A 24,821-nucleotide genomic window follows, 5' to 3' on the forward strand; every position below is an offset into this window, starting at 1 on the left:
ATAGCTCTGTGATCTTGAGCAACTGGAAACCTCTCTGTCTTTCTCATCTGTAAAATGGGAATCTAATAGTACCTTCTCCATAGGGTTGTTAATAAGGATAAACTCAAAGAATAAGTGTGAAGATTTAACGAGACAACAAATATAAACCATTTGGAATAAGTTCTAATGTTCAAAAGAGTTCAATAAATTTTGGTTATTTAATTTCTGTTATTTTTATACTAACAGACAGAGTTGAGGTCTCAAAGGGCCTTAAAGCCATGTTAGGTGTATGGATTTTAATCTGGAAGCGTGGAGAGCAGCTGAAGGATTTTAAGCAGTCAACTAACGTGATCAGATTGGTCTTCTGGAAGGCTTACCCTGGATACTGTACAGAGACTGGACTGGAAGAGTCAAAGTGGTAGAAAGAGCCCAGTCAGAGGAATTATAGCCATTAAGGTAGGAGAAGATGGTGCCCTGGACCAACGGAACATCAGCAGAGAGATGAGTGCATGAAGCAACAAGGCCAGATATATGCATTTAGGATGTGAGATGTCCCCAACATCTTACAGACTCTTCCCTCTCTCCTGCCCTCTACCCTCCTACTAAAAACTCGTGAAGCTTTCATTCCCAGTATCACCACACTCTGCAGTTCCCAAACTATAACTTCAGTTTCCACTCTGTCGTGAGCTTCATTCAAGTCTAAATGTCACCTGCCCCTGGAAAGCTCCTCACACTTAACATAGCCAAAATCAAAGCAATCATTTATTTCCCCAGAAAAATCTCAATTTCCCGATTTTTAATCCTAGTTCTATCACTTCTTTCTCTCAATCACCCAGGCTTCAAACTCTAGAGTCCTCATCATGTGGTTGTGAAGACCTTCTAATCTTCTGATGCTACATCTTGACAATTCTCACTGACACCTGGACTCTTAAAATAAAGGCGATGTCTGCCTATAATCCCAACACTTTGGGAGGCCGAGGCGGGCAGATCATGAGGTCAGGATATCGAGACCATCCTGGCTAACACGGTGAAACCTCGTCTCTACTAAAAATACAAAAAAAATTAGCCAGGCGTGATGGCGGGTGCCTGTAGTACCAGCTACTCGAGAGGCTGAGGCAGGAGAATGGCGTAAACACGGGAGATGGAGCTTGCAGTGAGCCCAGATTGCGCCACTGCACTCCAGCCTGGGCAACAGAGCGAGACTCCATCTCAAAATAAATAAATAAATATAAATAAAGGCGATGTCATGTAAAGTAAAAGAAAATAGCCAGATATCGGCCCTCATGACTTCTCTTCTATAATAACAAGTTCATTTGTCTTCTACCTTCAGTCATTTTGCCCTTCAGTCCTGGTTATACTCATGTTTCACACACATGTACACATACACACACATGTAGAGAGAGAGAGACTAATACATATGCAGAGCTACCGAATCTCTTGAATTAAAATTAGTTACATTGGTTATAATAATTACACACAAAAAGTTCAGTGAAAGCAGAGACAGGAACAATTCTAACAGAATGCACTCTAGAAATTTCAGCTTATTCTATAAGGCAATAAAGTTCTACCTTCGTATTGCAAATGCCTGCTAGTCACTAGGAATTCAACTGGGAACAATGGATATAAACCAGTTCTTCAGCCACAGATCTGAGAAGGGGATCTGACCATCACTCGCAAGCACAAAGAACAGTGCCCACGGTAACCCATTCAATCACCTGTGGCAAAACCGCAAATCTAGATAGAGCTCTCCTTGCTCAAGAGAGCAAACGAAAAATAAAAGATCTGTCAAAAAATATTGCAAATGAGAGAAAAGCATCATCATCTCTTGGAAGAAGAATATGTTTCTGAAAAAGATTAAAAAATATGCTTCAGGAAACTGACATCCTTAAATAGAACAGGAAAAAAAAAAACACCATCTCTATAAAACAGGAACAAAAAGCTGCAAGGAAGAGAACAAGTAACAACAGCTTTTAAAAAAAAAAAAAAAAAAAAGGCCAATGTAACCTTGATATCAAAATCTGACAAGGTCATTACGAAAAATAAAAATTGCAGCCAAAATCTCTTATGAATACAGATGTAAACATAAAACAAACAAAATATCAGTAAATGGAACATAATATCCAAAAAAGAATAGTATAACATAACCAAGTGAGTTTATCCCAGGAATGCAAGGCTGGTTTAACATTTGAAAATAAATGTAATTCACTACATAAAACTGGAAAAAAGAAAAATTATAATCATCTCAAGAGATGCAAAAAAGGCATTTGGTAAAATTCAACATCCATTCATGACAAAAACTGTCGGCAACCTAAACATGGACAGAAATTTCTCAAACTGATCAAGGGCATCTAAGAAAAACAGCTATCAACATACTGGTTGACACTGATGAGATGGTAACATATTGAACACTTTCCTCTGAATTCAGATATAACAGCACTATATCTGTACTCATTGAACCTATTCATATCAGAGGTCTTACCCAGTGAATAAGGCAAGAAATAAAAAGTATAAAGATCAAAAACTAGGAAGTAAAATTGTCATTCACAGAAAACCTGACTGCATACATATAAAATAAAAATAACCTAAAAACATCATTAGAATTAAGTAAATTTAGCAAGGTTGCTGGATACAACGTCAACATAAAAGAGAAATCTACCGTATTTCTATATGCTAGTAACAATTAGAAAATGACATTTAAAAAGCAATGCCATTCACAATAGTATGGAAAAAAAAAAGTCAAAGACCTACGAATAAATCTAACAAAAGATGCTCAGGGCCGGGCGCGGTGGCTCAAGCCTGTAATCCCAGCACTTTGGGAGGCCGAGGCGGGCGGATCACGAGGTCAGGAGATCAAGACCATCCTGGCGAACACGGTGAAACCGTCTCTACTAAAAAGTACAAAAAACTAGCCGGGCGAGGTGGCGGGCACCTGTAGTCCCAGCTACTCGGGAGGCTAAGGCAGGAGAATGGCGTGAACCCGGGAGGCGGAGATTGCAGTGAGCTGAGATCCGGCCACTGCACTCCAGCTTGGGCGATGGAGCGAGACTCCGTCTCAAAAAAAAAAAAAAAAAAAAAAAAAAATGAACAAACAAAAGATGCTCAGGACCCTGCACTAAAAATTACAAAAAGCTGCTGAAAAAAAATTAAAGATATATAAGGAGAGATATGTCATCTTCTTTAACTAGAAGACTCAATATTGTTAATATCAACTCCCTACAAATTAGGGCTGCAATGCAATTCCATCAAAATTGTGGAATTTCACAAGCTGATTATAAAATGTATACGGTCATGCAAAGGACTTAGAATAGTCCAAACAATCTGAATAACAAAATTGAAAGAATTCCACTATTAAATAACAAGACTTACTTTAAATGTACAGTAATTAAGATAGCATGGTATTAATGCAATGGAAAGAACCAAGTCCAGAAACACAAACATATACCTGATTTACAAGAAAGATGCCATTGAGTGGGAAAAGAATGGTCTTCTTGATAAATGTTAAGTCAATTGGACAACCACGTGGGGGAAGAAAAGGAATTAACCTTGATGTATAACTTACATCATACATAAAAATTCATATGAAATGGATCACATCACAGAACTAAAATTAAAATGTAAAACAAAGCTTCTAGGATAAAACAAACAAAAGTATATTCATGGCCTTTGGTTAGGCAAAGATTTCCTAAACAGAACACATCAAAAAGTAAAGAAAGGAAAGGATCAATAAAACAGACTTAAGATCTCTTGTTAATCAAAAAGCACTATTAAGGCCAGGCGCGGTGGCTCAAGCCTGTAATCCCAGCACTTTGGGAGGCCGAGGCGGGTGGATCACAAGGTCAGGAGATCGAGACCCTCCTGGCTAACACGGTGAAACCCCGTCTCTACTAAAAATACAAAAAACTAGCCGGGCGCGGTGGCGGGCGCCTGTAGTCCCAGCTACTTGGAGGCTGAGGTGGGAGAATGGCGGGAACCCGGGAGGCGGAGCTTGCAGTAAGCCGAGATCACACCACTGCACTCCAGCCTGGGCGACACAGCGAGACTCCGCTCTCAAAAAAAAAAAAAAAAAGCACTATTAAGTGGCCAGGCCCAGTGGCTCATACCTGTAATCCCAACACTCTGGGAGGCTGAGGCTGGCAGATCATTTGAGGTCAGGAGTTCAAGACCAGGCTGGACAACATGGTGAAACCCTGTCACTACTAAAAATACAAGAATTATCCAGGCTTGGTGGCACACACCTGTAATCCCAGCTACTCAGGAGGTTGAGGCATGAGAATCACTTGAACCTGGGAGGCACAGGTTGCAGTGAGCCTAGAGGAAGCCACTGCATTCCAGTCTGGGCAACAAAGTGAGGCTCTGTCTCAAACACAAAACAAACAAATGAAACAAAACAAAAACAAGCACTATTTAAGTGTAAAAAGGCAAGCTGCAGACTGCAGAAAGATCTTTGTAATACTTATGCCTCACAAAGTACTCACATTCAGTAATATAAAGAATGCCTACCAATCTGTAAGAAAAGAACAGACAACACAGTGAAAAACAGGAAAAGACCTGAATAGGTATCTCACAAAAGAAGATATCCAAATGGCCAAAAAGCATATGAAAATGTGCTTAACATGAGTAGTCAGTCATCAGGAAAATACAGATTAAAATCACAATGAGCTACAAAAACATGACATTAATGGCTAATAATATGGCTAAAAGACTAACAATATAAAGTGTTGGATACGAAACAAGTAGAACTGTCATATATAGCTGATGAGGTATGAATTGGCACACAATTTGGAAAACCGTCAGCATCTACTAAAGCTAAACATATTTATAAATTTTGAACAAGTAATTCCAATCCTGGGTATAAATCTAATAGAAATGAACATTTTTGTTAACTGTAAGACATCTATAAGAATATTTGTAACAACTTTATTCATAATAGCCAAAAACGGGAACCAACTTAAATACCTATTGATAATACAATGAATAAATAGAGGCATATTGGCATAATGGAGTACTACGCAGCAATGAAAAACAATGAACTACAGTTAGGTACAACAACACAGATGAGTTCTACCAACACAATGTAGAGCAGAAGAAGCCAGACCCATGAATATATACTGCAAGATTCCATTTATATGAAGTTCAAGAATGGGCAAAATTGCTACAGTGATAGAAACCAGAATAGTGATTATTTTTTAATAGGTATTGACTGGAAGGGGAATGCAGACCCTTATACTATGCTGGAGATATCCTGTACCTTGATCTGGATGGTGATTACATGAGTATATAACCATTAAAAATTAATCAAGTGGTATCCTTAAAAATCTGCATAATTTTACTGCATCTAAATAATACAACCGTAAAAAATTTAAATTTAAAAATATGTGTAATAGCAGAAGAAAATCTATATTAGAAATAACAAAAAACTCTGCACATTACATATAAGACAAACATAAGATGATTCTGAAAGGCAGAGAGAGAAGCAGAACAGCTAGTGACCTCTGGATCCAAGGAGTGAGCAGAGATGAGTTCCCTGGGTTTTTCCTTGCCTCATATATTACATTGTTGGAGCCAGAAAAGTCAGCAACCTGGAAATACCAATTGATGCATACCCAAAAATGCTCGAACAAAAGCCAGCTCTCTCTAGCCAAAGGACCAAAAAGGAGAGCGAGTAAGTCAGAAAACTTTCAAGAAAATACTCACCAAACACCACAGAAAACCCTGTCATCCCACCCTCACCCAAACCCACAAAGGACAAGGAGAAAGCCTAGGTTTCTGGGCTGTGATGAGGAACCCCATCCGGCCCACCCCTGCCAGAGTAGTGCTACAGAAAGCTAAGGAGGGAGCTGGGGATTGCATCATCCCCCACCAGGCAGTAACAATAACCCCATCAATGTGGTTTCAGTGGAGACCCTGGACTTCCACGCCCACCACCACCCCCAACCCTGGCAGTAACGAGACTTCCCTTCCATATCCACTCGGATGGTGTCAAGGAGACCTACTAGAGACTAAGGATTTTCATTACCTCCCAGTGATGAAATGGGACAAGACCACTCCCCTCCACCCCGTGGTGTCTGTTGAGTACCCAGTGGGAGCAAGAACAAGGCATTACCCGACCCAGCCAGGGAGGTTTCCCTGGAGGCCTACTAGGGAGCCAGAACTCCCACCCTACAGTGTGGTAACGGAATCCTTCACCTTGGATGTCAATGGAAGCAGAGTAGGGAACCTGAATGTACACCCCAACTTTGCAAAAGCAAGGAAGAACATCCTCCTTCCCTTCCAGAGCAGTGTCAGAGGAAGCCAGACAGAATAGAGTTTAAAAAAAAAATTCTTCAAAGTTCAGCAGGAAGTTTTGTCAATCTAGAACTCCACACCCATACAAACTACTCAGCCCCTGTGAGAAAGCAGACATTTTCCAGATGTGCAAGAACTCACAGTTTACTTTCTATGCACTCTTTCTGCAAGGGTGCTACTGTGGCTGTCTCCTGTAAGAACCTGAATATGTACTCCAGCAAACAAATTAAAGCAAAATGATCACACGGCCAGCAAATAATCAATCAACCTTGAAAAGTGATGAGGGGATATTCCAGGGTTAGAACAATAGAGCTGATTTTATAAGGATTTAACAGGAAGGTGGGAGGGAACCATCAGGGGTACAGGGAAGCCTGGATAAAACTGCAAGTATAATTTCAAGTGTGGAAAAAATTAAGGATACAATAAAAGCAAATAATGCAAGACAGAAAAAAAGACTTAAGAAACTCTGGAAGAGGGAGAAGAAGAGAAAGGATACTGCTTTAAAAAAATCGAAATCAGCCAGGTGCGGTGGCTCAAGCCTGTAATCCCAGCACTTTGGGAGGCCGAGACGGGCAGATCACGAGGTCAGGAGATCGAGACCATCCTGGCAAACATGGTGAAACCCCGCTCTACTAAAAAATACAAAAAACTAGCGGGCTAGGTGGCGGGTGCCTGTAGTCCCAGCTACTCAGGAGGCTGAGGCAGGAGAATGGCGTGAACCCGTGAGGCGGAGCTTGCAGTGAGCTGAGATCCGGCCACTGCACTCAAGCCTGGGCGACAGAGCGAGACTCCATCTAAAAAAAAAAAAAAAATCGGAATCCAGATACGGACCTTTATTTTCCAGTCTCAGGTACTTTCTGCACTGGAGGCAGCAGTGCAGACATGGTCAAGTCCAAGAACCACACCACACATAACCAGTTCCAAAATGGCATGGAAATGGCATCGATAGGCCCTGATCATACAGATACCCTTTAAGCAGGTAGAACCTTAGTTCTTAAGGATCATGCACTTTGCCAAGAAACACAAGAAGGGTCAAAAGACCCAGGCCAACAAAATGGAGACCATCAAGGCCTTTGTCAAGCTCAAGGTCTTGAAGGGCACCTGTGTTTGTCTGTTCCTGCCGTTGCTATAACGAAATACCTGAGACTGGGTCATTAATAAAGACAAGAGGTTTAATTGACTCATAGTTCTGTAGGCTCACAGTGCTGGCATCTGCTTCTGCAGATGCCTCAGGAAGTTTATAATCATGGCTGAAGGTGACAGGGAGCCAGCATGTCACATAGTGAGAGTGAAACAAGGGAGGGAGGGGGAGGAGCCACACTCTTTTAAACAACCAGATCATAAACTACTAGAGCAAGAACTCAGTCATCACCAAGGGGATGATGCCAAGCCATTCATGAGGGACCACGCCCACGATCCAATCACCTCCCACCAGGCCCCACCTCCAATACTGGGAATCACATTTCCACATGGGATTTGGAGGCAACGAACATCCAAACCATCTTAACCTCAGTCCCAAGCTCAGGAGCCATGCTGATTATGACATCATCAGGTGCCAGGTTCTGCTGGCCAGAAGCTAGCATCCAGGCCAACGCCCCCACAAAGGCTACAAAGTTGAGGTTTCCATCCTGCCAACATGAGGATGAAAGCACTTGTATGATCTCCTGGGCTGCTCTCTCTACAGGGCTAGTGTACAAATAATTTGCTGTTTTGTACAAATAAATGTAAACTTATCCATATATATGATGCCACAGACATTTAGCATAATTTTCAATTCTGAATGGACTGTGACCCTGATGTTAACAATCTCCTTCAAATGGGATGAAAATGTTGTTTTAGTACCCTACCCGATCTAGTGGAGTTAAATACTTATATTTAAATATTCATAATAGCATTCCACTTTTATAATTAACCTAAAGACAAATCATGGAAGACTTGATTCTGGTCATGGATCAAAATTTAAGTGACCATATAAATGTAAAAGCATAGCTTTGAGAAGGTAGAAGGAAGAGCTAGGGTAATAACCTTCCCCTTACAAAGTGTGAAATCAAAAGCGTGTTGAGGGTTAATGGAACAATAAAGAGGTTTAAGTTAATAACCATTATAAAAATTAAAGTAATACAAAATAGATAAAATATCAGATGAGTAGAAGAGAGAAGTACTATAAAGTTACTTATCTTTCATTTCAAGGAGTCAACAGATACTGTCTAAAGTTAATTAACAGAGAGAGATTTATCTATGGTTATGAGTTACCACCAGAAAAACTAAAAATGGGGTCAGTTTATAAGAGTTTGTCTTGGCCGGGCGCGGTGGCTCAAGCCTGTAATCCCCAGCACTTTGGGAGGCCGAGACGGGCGGATCACGAGGTCAGGAGATCGAGACCATCCTGGCTAACACGGTGAAACCCCGTCTCTACTAAAAATACAAAAAACTAGCCGGGCGAGGTGGTGGCGCCTGTAGTCCCAGCTACTCGGGAGGCTGAGGCAGGAGAATGGCGTGAACCCGGGAGGCGGAGCTTGCAGTGAGCTGAGATCTGGCCACTGCACTCCAGCCTGGGTGACAGAGCGAGACTCCGTCTCAAAAAAAAAAAAGAGTTTGTCTCCAAAGAGTGGGACTGGGGAAGAATAGGGAAGAGGATCGTTGCTTATCACAGGCTCTTATGAAGTATTTGATTAATTACTATATATGTTTGTAATTTTGCATGCATTTGTAACTGATAAAAATAATTTTTAAAGTTTGACAAACACACTTTCCTGATGAAGCTGTATGACAACAAGCATTCTCATGTGTGGGAATACGAATTGGCACAATCTCTATGGAGGAGTATTTGACAATATCTAGCAAAATTACATACAAAATTACCCTTTGACCCAAATTCCACTCAGAAAAATCTATCGCAATGGTATAATGGTAAAAATACAAAAAGGTGCATACACAAGACTATTCATTACTGCACCATTTGTAATAATAAAAGACTATAAGCAACCTAAATGCCCATCAGCATGACACGGGCTGAACAAACCATAGTCCATCCATCCAATGGAGTACTAATGCTGTCCTACAGAGAAATGAGGAAGATCCCTATATTCCCTATATTTTCCCAGGAGAGACCTCTTTACAGGCTATATTATAAAATGAGAAAAGTTAAGGGGAGAAAAGTACACATGGAATGCTATCACTTATCTGAGGGCCTGGCAAGAGGAGATGTGAATATATCTATGTATTTGCCTTTTTTTAAATTTATTTTTATTATTTTTGTTTTTTGAGACAGATTTTTACTCTTGTTGCCCAGGCTAGAGTGCAATGGCACAATCTTGGCTCACCGCAACCTCCGCCTCTCGGGTTCAAGCAATTCTCCTGCCTCAGCCTCCCAAGTAGCTGGGATTAACAGGCATGTGCCACCACGCCTGGCTAATTTTTGTGTTTGTAGTAGAGACAGGGTTTCTCCATGTTGGTCAGGCTGGTCTCGAAGTCCCAACCTCAGGTGCTCTGCCCGCCTCGGCCACCCAGAGTGCTGGGATTAAAGGTGTGAGCCACTATGCTCAGTTGCCTTTTTTGTTTTAATGAAAGGACAAATGAAAATCTAAAATCAAACTCGGTACCTATGATAGGGAAGGAACATAGTGGTAGGCAGGGATAAAAGTTAGACTTGTGAATATGCCTGTTTTGTAGCTTTGGCTTTGAAACAATATAAATATTTTAAGTAATTGTCTTAAAAATCAAATTATTTTTAAACAGTAATTCCAACAGATTAAAAGAAAAAATTATAAAAACCTAACTATGGGCTGGGCACGGTGGCTCCTGACTATAATCCCAGCACTTTGGGAGGCCAAAGTGGGCAGATCACTTGAGGTCAGGAGACCAGCCTGGCCAAAAAAGTGAAACCCTGCCTCTACTAAAAATACAAACATTAGCTGGGCGTGGTGGCAGTTACCTGTAGTCCCAGGTACTCAAGAGGCTGAGGCAGGAGAATCGCTCAAACACAGGAGGCAGAGATTGCAGTGAGCCGAAATTATGCCACTGCACTCCAGCCCGGGCGACAGAGCAAGACCCTGTCTCAAAAAACAAAACAACAATAACAAAAAAAAAACCTAACTTTGTATTGAGTTGGTGACATAACCACAGAGAAAAAAACTAATTCTACTGACTTTAAAACAGTAATTTGACTACAGTCCTAGTGAAATATATCCTAAGGACCAAAAGAACTGCCAAGTTTTAAAAAGCCAAAAACATAACTATTTTCAGTAATCACATTGTTGATGGTAATGTTGGTGCTGCTGTTGAGCTGTCTAGGTACTGTGGGGATAAAGCAAAAGAGTAATGGTGTTGGTATTGTTGGAAATCAAGACTTTTATATATGTATGGGAGATTCCAACGTAAAGGTGATGAGGTTAAATAAAACTGCTATAGTCTAGAACTGGAAAAAGCAATATGAACACATAATGCGATTGACCTTTAAAAATACACACACATATTTCCAAATTCTGACCCCTGGAGAATCCTAGAAATTATGACTGACCTAGTAGCAAACCCACCCCATCTCCAAAAGTCCTAAATCCCAGGCTGTGATTTCTAATACTATTTCCCACCAAAAGAAACCAGGACTCCTTAGAGAAACAGGAGCAGGAAACACAGAAGATGAGCCTGGAACACTTTGTCATACAAAAAGGCAAGGGAGCTATTAGAAACTACTGGGATCCTGGCCGGGCGCGGTGGCTTATGCCTGTAATCCCAGCACTTTGGGAGGCTGAGGCGGGCACATCACGAGGTCAGGAGATCAAGACCATCCTGGCTAACACAGTGAAACCCCGTCTCTACTAAAAATACAAAAAAAATTAGCCAGGCATGGTGGCGGGCCCCTGTAGTCCCTGCTACTTGGGAGGCTGAGGCAGGAGAATGGCGTGAACCTGGGAGGCGGAGCTTGCAGTGAGCAGAGATGGTGCCACTGTACTCCAGCCTGGTCGACAGGATGAGACTCTGTCTCAAAAAAATAAAAAGAAAGAAAAGAAACTACTGGGATCCTGTCGAAAGGACTTCAGAGTTCACTTGAAATTCCCACTGGACAGGCCAGGTGCTTATGGCTCACACCTGTAATTTCAGCACTTCGGGAGGCCAAGGCAGGCAGATCACGAGGTCAGGAGATCGAGACCATCATGGCTAACACGGTGAAACCCTGTCTCTACTAAAAATACAAAAAATTAGTCAGGCGTGGTGGCAGGCGCCTATAGTTCCAGCTACTGGGGAGGCTGAGGCAGGAGAATGGTGTGAACCCAGAAGGACGAGCTTGCAGTGAGACGACATCGCGCCACTGCACTCCAGCCTGGGCGACAGAGTGAGACTCCGTCTCAAAAAAAAAAAAGAAAAGAAAAGAAAAGAAATTCCCACTTGTCAAAGACTAATTAAACACGAGTGAGGGCAATAACTATAGCAGATTGAAATATAGCAAATAAGTTTAAATACATCCATTTAAAGTGACACTCCCCTCTCTCAAAAATCAGTTACCTTTGGAAAATGTTTAAAAAATTAATAAAATCAAGCATTTACCCTGCCTTTCCTATATGAACTGTATCTCAGAGCAACCAAATGGTTGATATGGACAAGGTTTCTTTTTACAAGTATCCCAGCTAGTATGAAGAAGAAGTGATAGAAACAAAATATCACCATTTTATAACCTCTAATTAATGTACAGATCAAAGACAGATAATCAGACATAATGTACCTCCTGATGGAAGTACCTATCACCACTTTTAAAATATTCTTGCCAAGAAAGTGAACTTGAATCTCATCAAGTCATTTAATCCAACTACCAATATGTAGGAAATAAAGGGGACAGAGGAATACATTAAACCTTAAGGATGCAACAGAAATCATATAGAACAAATAATCTACTTCTTCAAAAAATCAACAGCATGGGGAAAAAGACAGCAAATATCAACCAATTGCAATGTATGAACTTCGCTGATTCAAACGAATCCACTGTTTTTTTTAAATTTGATATAACTGAAAAATTTTGAGCACTGACTGGATATTTAACAACATTAAAATTTTTTGACCAGGGGCAGTGGCTCATGCCTGTAATCCCAGCACTTTGGGAGGCCTAGGCAGGTGGATTGCTTGGGGTCAGGAGTTTGAAACCAGCCTGACCAACATGGTGAAACCCTGTCTCTATTAAAAATACAAAAATTAGCTGGGCATGGTGGTGCACACCTGTAATCCCAGCTACTCGGGAGGTTGAGGCAGGAGACTCGCTTGAACCCAGGAGGCAGAGGTTGCAGTGAGCCGAGATCACACCACTGCACTCCAGCCTGGGCTACAAAGTACAACTTCAACTAAAAAAAAAAAAAAACATTAAATTTTTTGGTTAACTTTTTAGGTGTGAGAATGTTATATTTTTTAAAAAGAAAATCTACCTTTTTGAGACACACATGGAAGTATTTAAGAATGATATGACATCTGGGGGCCTGGAATGGTGTGGCTCACACCTGTAATCCCAGCACTTTGGGAGGTAGAGGCAGGCAGATCACTTGAGGTCAGGTGTTTGAGAGCAGCCTGGCCAAAATGGTGAAATACCATCTCTACTAAAAATACAAAAATTAGCCAGGCAGGGTGGCGCACACCTGTAATCCCAGCTCCTGGGGAGGCTGAGGCACGAGAATCACTTGAACCTGGGAGGTGGAGGTTGCAGTGAGCCAAGACTGCACCACTGCACTCCAGCCTGGGCAACAGAGTGAGACTCTGTCTCAAAAAAAAAAAAAAGATGATATGACAACATCTGGGATTTGCTTCAAAATAATCCAGGACTGGAGAGCAGGGGAGGGAGTTACAGTCAGTCAGCTATAAATAAAACTAGGTAAAACATAAATTAAGTGTTGAAACGGGTTGAAGGGAATTTGGGGGCTCATTATACTATTCTACTTTTATAGATGTTTAAAATTTTCCAAAATAAAGTTTAAAAATAGGTTCAACTACCAAGAAAAAAAGGAATAAAAAATCACTTTAAGGCCAGGCACAGTGGCTCAAGCCTATAATCCCAGCACTTTGGGAGGCCGAGGCGGGCAGATTACCCGCCAGGAGTAATCTGCAGTCAGGAGTTTGAGAGCAGCCTGGCCAACCTGCAAAACTCGTCTGTACTAAAAGTATGAAAAATTAGCCGGGCATGGTGGCAGGTGCCTGTAATTCCAGCTACTCAGGAGGCTGAAGCAGAGGAAGCTTGAACCCAGGAGGTAGAAATTGCAGTGAGCCAAGATCGTGCCACTGCACTCCAGCCTGGGCAACAAGAGCAAGGCTCCATCACAAAGAAAAAAAAATCACTTTAAAAAGACTGAGCAGCAGTCCTTGGCCAGACACAGTGGCTCACGCCTGTAATCCCAGCACTTTGGAAGGTCGAGGTGGGTGGATCACAAGGTCAACAGTTGGAGACCAGCCTGGCCAATATGGTGAAATCCCGTCTCTACTAAAAATACAAAAAATTTAGCCAGGCGTGGTGGCACATGCCTGTAATCCCAGCTACTCGGAAGGCTGAGGCAGGAGAATTGCTTGAATCCGGGAGGCAGAGGTTGCAGTGAGCCAAGATCGCGCCACTGCACTCCAGCCTGGGTGACAGAGCGAGACTCCATCTCAAAAAAAAAGAAAAAAAAATGTTAAAAAGACTGAAAAGTAGTACCAGTTAAACAGAGATAAATATAAATTATTTGTATAAATATTTTATAAAACTGAATAGAGTTCCGATATTTATGATAAAGGGAACATTAAGTGGTTTTGTTTGTTTTTTACTTCAAGACAGGGTCTTGCTCGGTTGCCCAAGCTAGAGTGCAGTGGCGCAGTTTCAGCTCACTGCAACCTCCCCCTCCCAGGTTCAAGCAGTTCTCACACCTCAGCTTCCCAAGTAGCTGGGACTACAGGCGTGCGCCACCATGCCCAGCTAATTTTTGTAATTTTTTTTTTTTTTAAGTAGAGATGGGGTTTCGCCATGTTGGCCCAACTCATCTCGAACTCCTGACCTCAAATGATCTGACTACTTCAGCCTCCAAAGTGCTGAGATTACAGGTGTGAGCCACCGGACCTGGCTGGGGCCATAAGTGTTCTTAAATGTTATAATTCTAATTGTCTGCATGTTCATCTTATCTGTCTTAGTAGACTATAGGCTTCCTTTCTTCCCAAACAGCAAGAGCAATAGCGCTTTGTATATATCAGCATCTCAATCTTTCAAATAAATTCAGTGAAATACACTACACGTCATCCTAACATTCTTACTGAAAGGAAGCAAAAACCTTGGTTTAAAAAAAAAAAAAAAAAACTGTAATACTATAAAAAGGAACATACTTGCTGTCTTTTAACTTGTTTTTTAACTCCAGGTGGTTCAGACAACCATATTTTCTACTCTCCAAGTAATATTAATGACAGCTGCCATTTACTAAGCAGTCATATCTCCACTGCGAACTAGGCACAAGATCTCTTTCAATTATGACAACAACTCTGTAGGTGAATTTATTAGCTTCCTTCCATAATTTTTTTTTTAACCTGAAGCTCAGAAATTTAGAACTCAGAGAGAGAATTTATAGTTCTAGGGACTCAAAACTCCAATGCTCACATACCTCTGGCTCCTCTCACACCCTGGAGTTCAAGAACTGCCTTCATGGAGTCAGACAGCATCTTCTCTAGATTGGTTTCCTTCCTTCCATTTATTCATACAGCCTAGGCGAGATCAATGCAACACCCTCAAACCTTTCCTGTGGCTAAAGTGAATTTGAATTCACCTTTTGAAAGGTGGTTTTTCTCCCTACCTCTCTAAATCTACCATGAACAGATTTGCCTTCAGCAATTTAGTCCAGCCCACTTTAAGTCTTACTTATTTAATAAAGCACACACATTCACTATAGATCCCTCAAAGATTCCTTCCTTTCTCACTGCAGACTAAAATGCCTTATCCCAATTATAACTTTTCACTTTTCCTCAGAACAGCAAACATTATATAACCAGTCCTCACCTTACAAATACTCCATTTGTAACATAACTCTGCTAACCTTGGCAAGTCATCTTTGATTCTTCTTTTGCCTCTTACATGTAATTTGTCACCAAGTCTTGTCATTTTTACTTAAAATCTCTCAAAGCCATCTTTTTTTTTTTTTTGAGACAAGGTCTCACTCTGTCACCCAGGCTGGAATGCAGTGGCGCGATCTTGGCTCACTGCAACCTCTGTCTCCTGACCTCTGTGGGAACTCAAGTGATCCTCCCATCTCAGCCTCCCAAGTAGCTGGGACCACAAATACATGCCACCACACCTGGCTAATTGTTGTATTTTTTTGCAGAGATAGAGTTTCATCATGTTGCCCATGCTGGTCTCAAATTCCTGGACTCAAGCTGTGGACTCAAGCCTGGACCCTCCTTGGCTTCCCAAAGTGCTGGCATTACAGGTATGAGCCACCACACCCGGCCCATCATTCCTTTTCTTTACACTGCCAAAACCTTGCTCTGGACCTTGATCTTCGGCAGTAAAAACTATTACATAGTTCCACAATCCAGTGGCCTCCCATTTTTTTCCATGCATTCTTCCTATCAGTAAAAAAGTGAGCAGACATCTGATAAATATCCATAAATTATAATAATGCCTTACTATACTCATACATACATTAAAAAATACAAAAACAAACTTTGAAAGTTGATATAAAAATAAATACAATTTCTAGCATATTCTTCTCACATTCCAATGTGTCATCTTGTACAAGCCAGAGATATCACTGCTCTAAACTTCTGCTGCCAGGGTAATCTACCTAAAAACCCAAATCTGATCATATTACATCCCCAGTTCAGCCCTTCAATGACATCATATCCCACTGGCACATGCCTACTTCATCAACTTCTTCTCCTATAATCTTTATCCTTATATCCTGTATTTCAGCTTTACCTTTTAACTCCCCATGACTTTTGAATACACAGTTCCCTATATCTGGAATGCCCTTGCCCTCAACAGTTACTGATTTGTACATAACAGTATCTCGAAGAGGGAAACACATTCTAAATGCCATAACCAACTTACAAATGAATTTTTGGAATGTCACCTCTCTTTTCTATAGGAACATATATGTATTTTAACATATCTCTTCTTACTTTATTTGGCTACTTTTCAAGTCCTGAATACTTGGAAAGAATGGGTATGGATTCCAATCAAAGTAGAGAACAAAACAACTTCATTTTGTTTATTTTTCTTCCTTGTTTATTTTTCCATGTCCCCACAAAGCCCTTTTAAGCAAAAAGGATGTTACGAACCCAGAGATTAGTTCTCCCTAGGGCCAGGAAAAAGGCTGGACCTTTGCAACTGCAAACTGAACTCCAGCCAGGAACTTACACAGATTTAATAACTGAATGCAAACATACTTTCCTAGAGCAATACTCCAGGTCTTACCTTATGTTTCAACCTTCCTATCTGCTGTACAATCCCCTCTAAGTTGACTACAATGGCTAAAAGAAGAGTGAGGGAGTAGCACCAACATATTTTCCAGAAAAGTCATGAAAATTCAAGTGGCTGACTCTGAGCACCAATGATGGAGAGCTTGGTCTTCAAAGAGAGTGTTACTCCACCACTCCAAGTCTTTCTACATTCTCCTTTGGGGACTGGGAGGATAGCACTGTGGTGGAGAAAGGGATGAGGGGAAGAGGCATTAGAGGAAGGCGGCCTGGAAAGGAAGTCACATTCCAATTCTTGGTCTCATCACAAAGCAGAGAGATACATTGCTTGTGCTATATAACAGGCCTCAAGAAAAAGCAACCTTCTTGTGCATTTTGGCAAGGGGATCCTTTAAAGAACAGTCAAAACAAACTGGAGCAGAGCTATCATAAGCCAAGACTGCTCCTCTGTTCTTGAAATGAGATGGGTTTATCATCACTTTCAAGTCATATAACTTCCACTCGTCTTCCTTTGGTAATCCCCCTCCATTCTCCAAATCTCCTCTTTCTTCCAGTTCAAGTTCCAGCCTCTTCTGAGAAACCTATCTCCATCTACTCTGATCTTTTCTATGTAACTCATTTGGGCCAAATCAAAACCACAATAAAATACCACTCTACACAAAGTGGCACAGCTGCTTTAGAAAACAATTTTAACAGTTTCTCAAAAGGTTACGCAGAGTTACCATACGATCCAGCAATTCCACTCCTAAGTATATACCCGAGAGAAATAAAAACGTATGCCCACACAAAATGTTCATAGCAACATCATTCATAATGATGAAAAGGGGAAACCACCCAAATACCTAACAACTGACAAATGGATGAGTAAAATGTGGTATGTCCATACAATGAAATATTATTCAGCAGTAAAAAGTAATGAAACACTCAAACATGCTCCAACGTGGATAAATCTTGAAATCATTATGTTAAGTGAAAGAAGCCATGCATGAAGGGTTACATATTATTCTATTTATTAACATATGAAATGCCCATAATAGGCAAACCTATAGCAAGTAGATTAGTGATTGCCTAGGACTGAAGGGTTTCGGGGAATGAGTGGTATCTAACAGGTATAGGGTTTCTTTGTGCAGTGATGAAAAAGTTCTGGAATTAGTGGTAATCAGTCACCCTTGTGAATATCCTTAAAACCACTTTAAAAAGTAAATTTTAGGGCCGGGCAAAGTGGCTCATGCCTGTAATCCCAGCACTTTGGGAGGCTAAGGCAGACAGATCATCAGGAGTTTGAGACTAGCCTGGCCAACGTGGTGAAACTAAAAATACAAAAACTAGTCAGCCATGGTGGTGGGCACCTACAGTCCCAGCTACTTGGGAGGCTGAGGCATAAGAATCACCTGAACCTGGGAGATGGAGGTTGCAGTAAGCCGAGATCGCACCACTGCACTCTGCCTGGGCGACAGAGTGAAACGGTCTCAAAAAAAGTAAATATTATAGTATGTGAATCTTATATAAGATTAGATTCACATACTATAAAACTTCATATCTTAAACAGTTTTCAGATTACCACAACCTACAAGGCCCTGCCCTGCCCAGTCTCTCTCCCTCTGACCTCACCACAAGCCTCTCTGCCCCCAGTCACTACTCAAACCCACTGGCCTTCTGTCCGTTCCTGAAAAAGGCCTAGGGTTTTCTTGCCTCAAGGCCTTTGTGTATGCTCTATCCTTTGCCTGGAATAAAACGTCTTGCCTAGTCTCTTTAGATGACTAATACCTCCTCATCCTTTAAGTCTCAGCTCAAATGTCGTCTCCACGGTGAGCCTTCCCTCGCCACTCTCTCTAAAATAGGAGAGTCACTCCCATCATTTTCCCTCAGAGGCATCTCATGTGCTTTCTTTATAGAACATCCACATAGCTTTATGTGAATGTACCTGGTTTTTTAATGTCAGGTCCACAAGACTGTATGCACCATTAGGAGTGAATCTATTATTCACCATCGTAATTCCCAATATCTAACACAATTCCTGGCATTCAAGTGTCTAATAAATGGTAATATTTTTATTTCCCTAATATGCCATGTCCTCATACGTACTGCCCCCTCTGCTGATACCCCCACCATCCCTACTGCCTCTACTCCCTCTGCTAACCACCCCTACCCATCTCTCAGCTGAAACATGGTGAAGCCTTCCTTTCCTGACCCTCCCTCCTCCCCAGAAGACAGTCTCTCCTTCACTTACTCACCTACTCATCACCAGTCGCATCTCCACCATTGCAATTAACTACACTGTATTATACTTCGGTTGTTTTTGTTTTGTTTTGGTGGGGAGGGAGTCTGGAAGGGACTGTTTTTGTTTTACATTTGTGTCCACTACTTTAGAAAGCCTTAAAGAAAAATATTTGTTCATCTTTGTGTCCCTAGTACTTAGCACACTGCCAGGCACAGTATTGACACTAATTATGATAATAATGGCTAATATTTATTGTTTAATATGTGCTTAATAGTCTTAGTTCTAAAGTAGGTAAGTGGATGAATAAATGGATAAATTTCTTGGTCACTAATCTCACAGAGGTCACAGTTTGACAGGGACAGAAGACAGGTATACAGGCTAATATAGAATAATCACCACCACAAGGCCAAATTAGTTGCCCTGCCCTGTTCCCATGCCTCCAAATCTTAGAGTATGCTTTTCTCTGAGTCCATAAATGTCAGGTTTCTTCAAACTCACTTAGAAAACTTCCTTCGATTACTTACAGCCCACTTCCTGCACTTGGTGCCTGGAAGCAATTTCTAGGATGTCACCACAAGTAATATTAAACTGCCGCATAGTTTCCTGCTGTGTGTCTGCATTATCAGTTAAATTGCTTCATATTAACCACATTCCAGTCCACTGGGATCATTCAAACACTAAATAAGATTTAAACATACCTGTCAAAAATTGCCAGTTACCACTGCTCCTTTTATTCTTCTAGGTAAATGTCTACAGAGGTTTAAGATTTAGGTTTCTAGAGTGTGACCCGCATACTGATGACCTCTGTTTTTGTCCATTAGATGTTGATTTGAGGCAAGACAATGTTCCTTTATTAAAATAAACATGAGGCTGGGCGTGGTGGCTCACACCTGTAATCCCAGGACTTTGGGACGCCAAGGCGGGCAGATCACCTGAGGCTGGGAGTTCAAGACCAGCCTGACCAACATGGGAGAAACCCTGTCTCTACTAAAAATAGAAAATTAGCTAGGCATGATGTCTCATGCCTGTAATCCCAACTACTAGGGAAGCTGAGGCAGGAGAATGGCTTGAACCGGGGAGTGGAGGTTGCAGTAAGCTGAGATCGTGCCATTGCACTCCATCCAGCCTGGGCAACAAAAGTGAAACTCCGTCTCAAAAAAAAAAAAAAAAAAAAAATATTCTAGTAAAAGGAAATGCCTGCCTAAACCAGTATAATTTGCCTTAAAAATTTATAAAACATAAAACTTTTCTTCCTCAAGGGTTTAAACTTTTTTTAACTTGATGTACACTCAACTCAGAGAACTCAGAGTCTTAATTAGAATCTTAATGTAGATCCTAATGCATTTCTTAAATGCATTCCATGAACTCTTCTCAAACAACCACGTGCCAGGCATTGAGTCTGACACAGGGAACTCAAAGATAAATAAGACAGTCCTTGCTCTCAAGAAGTTTATGTCCAGCATGGTAAAGGAGACAGACAAGAAACGAGATTCAGTACCGCGTCTGCGATAAACACAAGGGGCCATAGAAACATGGATGAAGGGCACCTGGCCTAGACTGGAACAGGAGTGGGTGGGGGTGGCAACAGGAAACTGGCATCAAGGCAGGCTTCCAGGGGATGGCATCTGATCTTAGGCCTATAAACTCTCATTCTCTCATTTGAAAAATGTGGTTAAACAGCATCGCCACCACTGGACAGTAGTGAGCGTTTCATGAAATGGTTCACATTAAGGATTTCCACGGTACCTGACAGAGATTGTGTTCAACCAGGCTTAAACTTGAAAGAGAAGTTTGATCAAACACTAAATCTCAACACCTGTGCCTAGCAACTCACGTGCTTTACCACTGATCACACAACAGACACCAGCTTCACAATTACACACAATATTGTTTTTAATCGACTTTTATTTTTTAATAACGAGACAATGTTAAGCCCTATTCTGCATGTTAACAGCCTAATTCCTTGGTCATTAAAAGTTTCTTCTCCATTACCTTAAACATACCTTTCTCTGACATTTCTAATATACAGTAATGTTCTTAGTCCTCTGATACAGAAGGTGAAAAAAACGAAAAAAAACTAACAATTACTGAGTTTTTAACATGGACCTAGCATTTATATTGATACTGTGTTCATTGCTCATAATAACCCTACAACCTGGACACATTCCTCCCCATTTTACCTCAGGGAAACTGAGGTTGAAAAGGCAGTCTGTGTGAAGTTTCATAATTAGCATTAAAAAGAGCTGGAATTTGAACCTAGATCTGATTCCACCTAGTCAACTGACTTGCTGCATCAAAGATAAGCAAGAGAAAACAAAGGGAACCCCTCCCCCTTGCCCCTGCCTCCAAGACTGTCCTATTCAATGGAACCTGCACACTTAGATTTCACCACAGCCAGGAGAACACCTTGAATGCCCTGCCAGGAGGGAATAGTCAGCCAGTTATAACCAAAGCTCTGTCTTCTCCAACAACTAGAGAAGCACTTAAGTGGGTAATTTCCTGTCCATCCCCATTCTGAGCCACAGGCAGAAGTTGCATAATCAACAGTCACTATAAATCACAACTACTTTTCATAACTTCTCTCTTCATATTCTGTTTCAGTTTCACCACAAACTAACATATTTCCCAAGCCTAAGTTTTTATCACAGAGTACTCTAGTTCCAAGATCAATAAGGCTATTCTTCATACTCATTTCATGATTAATACAATTCCATGCCTTAGTAAACTCCCTTGTCCAAGTGCTCAGAATTAGCGATGGGTTCCACAAAACACATTTGAGAAATGTTATTTGTCAGCCTGCTACCTTGGAGAGCAACAGAGATTTGACGGCTAGCCATCCCAACTTTTACTTGCTGGATTTTAATACTGGTTCTGACACTCACCGCCTCATGTCAGGCAAGTTTCTGAACTTTTCTGTAACAAGAAGGGTAAGTGTCCTCACACATACTCTGCAACTCTAAGATGGCTTCTGGAAAGTGTTTCTAAGTGCTATTGAAATCCAAGTTTACAACTCTTACTTGGAAGTAGGAGCTAAACTTGAGTGCCTCTTTAATCCCAATGATTCACAAACGACATCTTTTTACCTCCCAAGCCTCTCAAGCTCTTGTTTGGAGCATGCTTCTAACTTTTTTCTCATTTCCACAAAAATAAAGATTTAACAGAGTGTTCATACGACTCTTCCACTTTCATTGCCATAAGCAAACTTTTCTAGTTTCATTCAGCAGATGTCTCAAGGCTGCTGCAGCGCATCTCATACATATTTTGTAAATGGGAAGCCTAACCACACGGGGACTGCAAGGCTGGGCAAGGGTCACACTGCACGGGCATCACCTGGACATGAGATGCAATGTTTGAATAATTATTAGATTTCGCCCTTAAGGCCCTTCTCCTTTCCAACTTCCCTAGTACAATTCTCAAAATGCTGAAATAAACACATTCCACAGACTTTCCCGTAAGAGGGTTTAAAGTGTTCTAGGAAAGTTGTTTTACAGAAAAGCCTATGCTGTCAACTTTGCTTTTTAATGCCCTTAAACAATTCTATTAGTCACAGAGGAAAAAGCGAACATTTGTTAGTAATTAGAGATAAAACATCTCCAGTTCTGGGGCAAAGGAAGGGAGAGGCCACAAGAGGACCTGCCTGGGAGGGGAGATAGAGTCCAAAGCCACACACCCAAATTGGACCGCTTAAGAGTTGCACTTTCCAAAGTCAACTTCTAAGTCTAAGAAGAGGGCAACAATGTTTCAGTGGATTCTGAAGTTACATGTATCAACAATTTCCCGGAAAGCTAACCCTCCACCGGAAAGCCAACCCTCCAGGTGAATGAATGAGTGGGGGAATTCGCCCGATTGAGTTACAAAGCCTTTCCAACGATTATCAAGAGTAGGTGTTTGGTTACAACACCGAGGTATCCTCCTTCACACCCTTTGGCCCTTGCCGTGTGGAGATTTTCACAGATACGAGGGGGGAACTAGGAGAGAGACGGGCCTTCCTCCCCGGCCATCCACACCTTAGGTCCATGAGTGTGACCCCTCCCTCTAAGAACCTCACGCGACTACTGCGGGGGCCGCAGGCCTCAAGCGGCCAGGCTGCAACCTCTCCGGACCTGCCAACTCTCAGGGGCGCCCCAAACATGCCCGTTTGGGGAGGTGCTTCCGGGGCTTTCACACTCCCCCTCCCCACAGTTGAAGGGCCATTTTCAGGGGCTCTCCGTAAACCCGGGGAGGGGGCCGCCCAGTAATCTCAGCTGTTCCGGCCCCCAGGTGAGGAGGGGACACCTGGCCCCCGGCGCCCTGCCACCCCGCGCGCACCCCGCCCCCGCGCCTTCCTGGATCGTCATGGCAACCGTCCCCCTCCCCGAGTGACGCCGGCACGCGGGGCGCCCCTCCGGTCCGGGCAACAAGTCCCCCGCGCGGCCCGCGGCCTGCAGCCCTGGCCCGGCCTCGCCGCCCCGCGCCCGGCCCGGCTCCGCCCGGCCCGGCCGCACTCACTTGATCCTGGAGCCCATGGTCCCCGGGCCTCCTCATGGGCCCGCGGGCCTCGCTCGGCGCTGCGCTGCCCGCCCGCCCGCGGCCGACCGGCCTCCCTCTGGCGCTCTCCCCGCCCCTTCCTCCCTTCCCTCAGGCTGGGGCCCGCCCGCTCGAGGCTCGCTCCCTCGCCGCCGCCGCCGCCTCCAGGGGTTAATGTACTCGCTCCAGCCCGGCGAACGCCATGGTCGCCGGCGCGCGTGCCCGGCGCGCGCCGCCCCCACCGCCTCTCACCACCGCCCCTCCCGCCCGCGCTGCCGCCGCCGCTGCCCGCGGGGGCTGCTGGGAAGTGTAGTCCGCTCGCGGGGGCGGGGCCGTGGCCGGCGGGGGCGGGGCAGGAGCGCGGTCACCCGCACGTCTCCCCGGGCGCGGGCCCCGGAGGACTGTGGCGTTCCTGTGCAGGCCCTTACACGTCTCCACACCACTGCGTCCCGCTGGAAACCTCCACTCACAGCCGCCCTGAAGAGACCCTAATCCTCTCATGGAGACCCCTAGCCCTCCCGAGGAAACCACCACCCATCCTCCTCTTGGAGGCCTCCCACCCAACCCTTCTAACGGACAGCTAATGTCTCCTGCCCAGGCCTCCATGAAAACACGTTTTCCCTTTAACATCCCGCACTTTCCAGTAAGTTCCGTGCAGAACCTCTTCTGCATCACACCGTCCACTTCCCCATCTGAAGGCCTTTCCTCTTCCTTTCCCCTTAGAACTTGAAGGAGACCCCACATACCTACAGGAAAGCCACTTGGGGGCTTCGTGGACCTATGTGGTGACTCAGCTCTGCCCTCCCCTTGAGGACCTCTGTCTCCCTTTATCAGCCGTTTTGGGGACTCCAACATCGAAGCCTCCTTTTACCACAAAAGTCCCTGATAGAGATTAACTCAGTGCAGATGAAAGGATTTGAGAGCCGAGATCACCAACCTGCTACCTACCCCTACTCCCCGCCTTGGGATTCACTTCCATGAACACCTCAATTTCATCCCCTCTAGGCCCAGAGGGATCATAAAGGAAGCCATAATGAAAGCTACCATTAGCCACTCTTTAATGAGCGGGTGAGTGCCCTTTCTGAATCAGACACAGTATTTCCGTACATCATTAGTGCCAATCCTCACAATAATCCTGTGTTCATCTCCCTAATTTACAAAGAGGAAACTGAGCCACATTCCCAAGGTCACATAACTAGTAGCGAGTGAGGCCAAGATTAGTGTCCAGACTGAATAATTCCAGACATGTGACACAGTCATGCTTTAAAGTGGCACCTTCCACAAGTCCAAAGACACTTTTAATATTAGGCATTTTTTTTTTCCTTTTTTCAATTTTCTGTCCTGAAGCCATTAATCGCTTCTGCCATTTCAGTTCTTATAAATGCATGGAGTGCCTCCTCACCCTACTCCCACCCCATAGCCGCTG

General features: G+C 43.0%; 1 protein-coding gene across 8 annotated transcripts in view; it reads right to left on the reverse strand.

The window, feature by feature from the left end:
• Positions 1-23,627, reverse strand: part of DENND1A (DENN domain containing 1A) — a 555,596-nt gene extending 531,969 nt beyond the window's left edge. For all 8 annotated transcript variants that reach the window (XM_033190648.1, XM_033190640.1, XM_033190589.1 and 5 more), the window contains exon 1: positions 23,378-23,627. In XM_033190648.1, the coding sequence (XP_033046539.1) occupies positions 23,378-23,394 (17 nt within the window). In that variant the 5' untranslated portion in view covers positions 23,395-23,627. The remainder of the gene's footprint in view (positions 1-23,377) is intronic.
• Positions 23,628-24,821: the final 1,194 nt, after the last annotated feature.

Source organism: Trachypithecus francoisi, unplaced genomic scaffold, assembly GCF_009764315.1.
Source record: "Trachypithecus francoisi isolate TF-2019V2 unplaced genomic scaffold, Tfra_2.0 Contig01585, whole genome shotgun sequence".
In the NCBI taxonomy this organism is placed as follows: Eukaryota; Metazoa; Chordata; class Mammalia; order Primates; family Cercopithecidae; genus Trachypithecus; species Trachypithecus francoisi.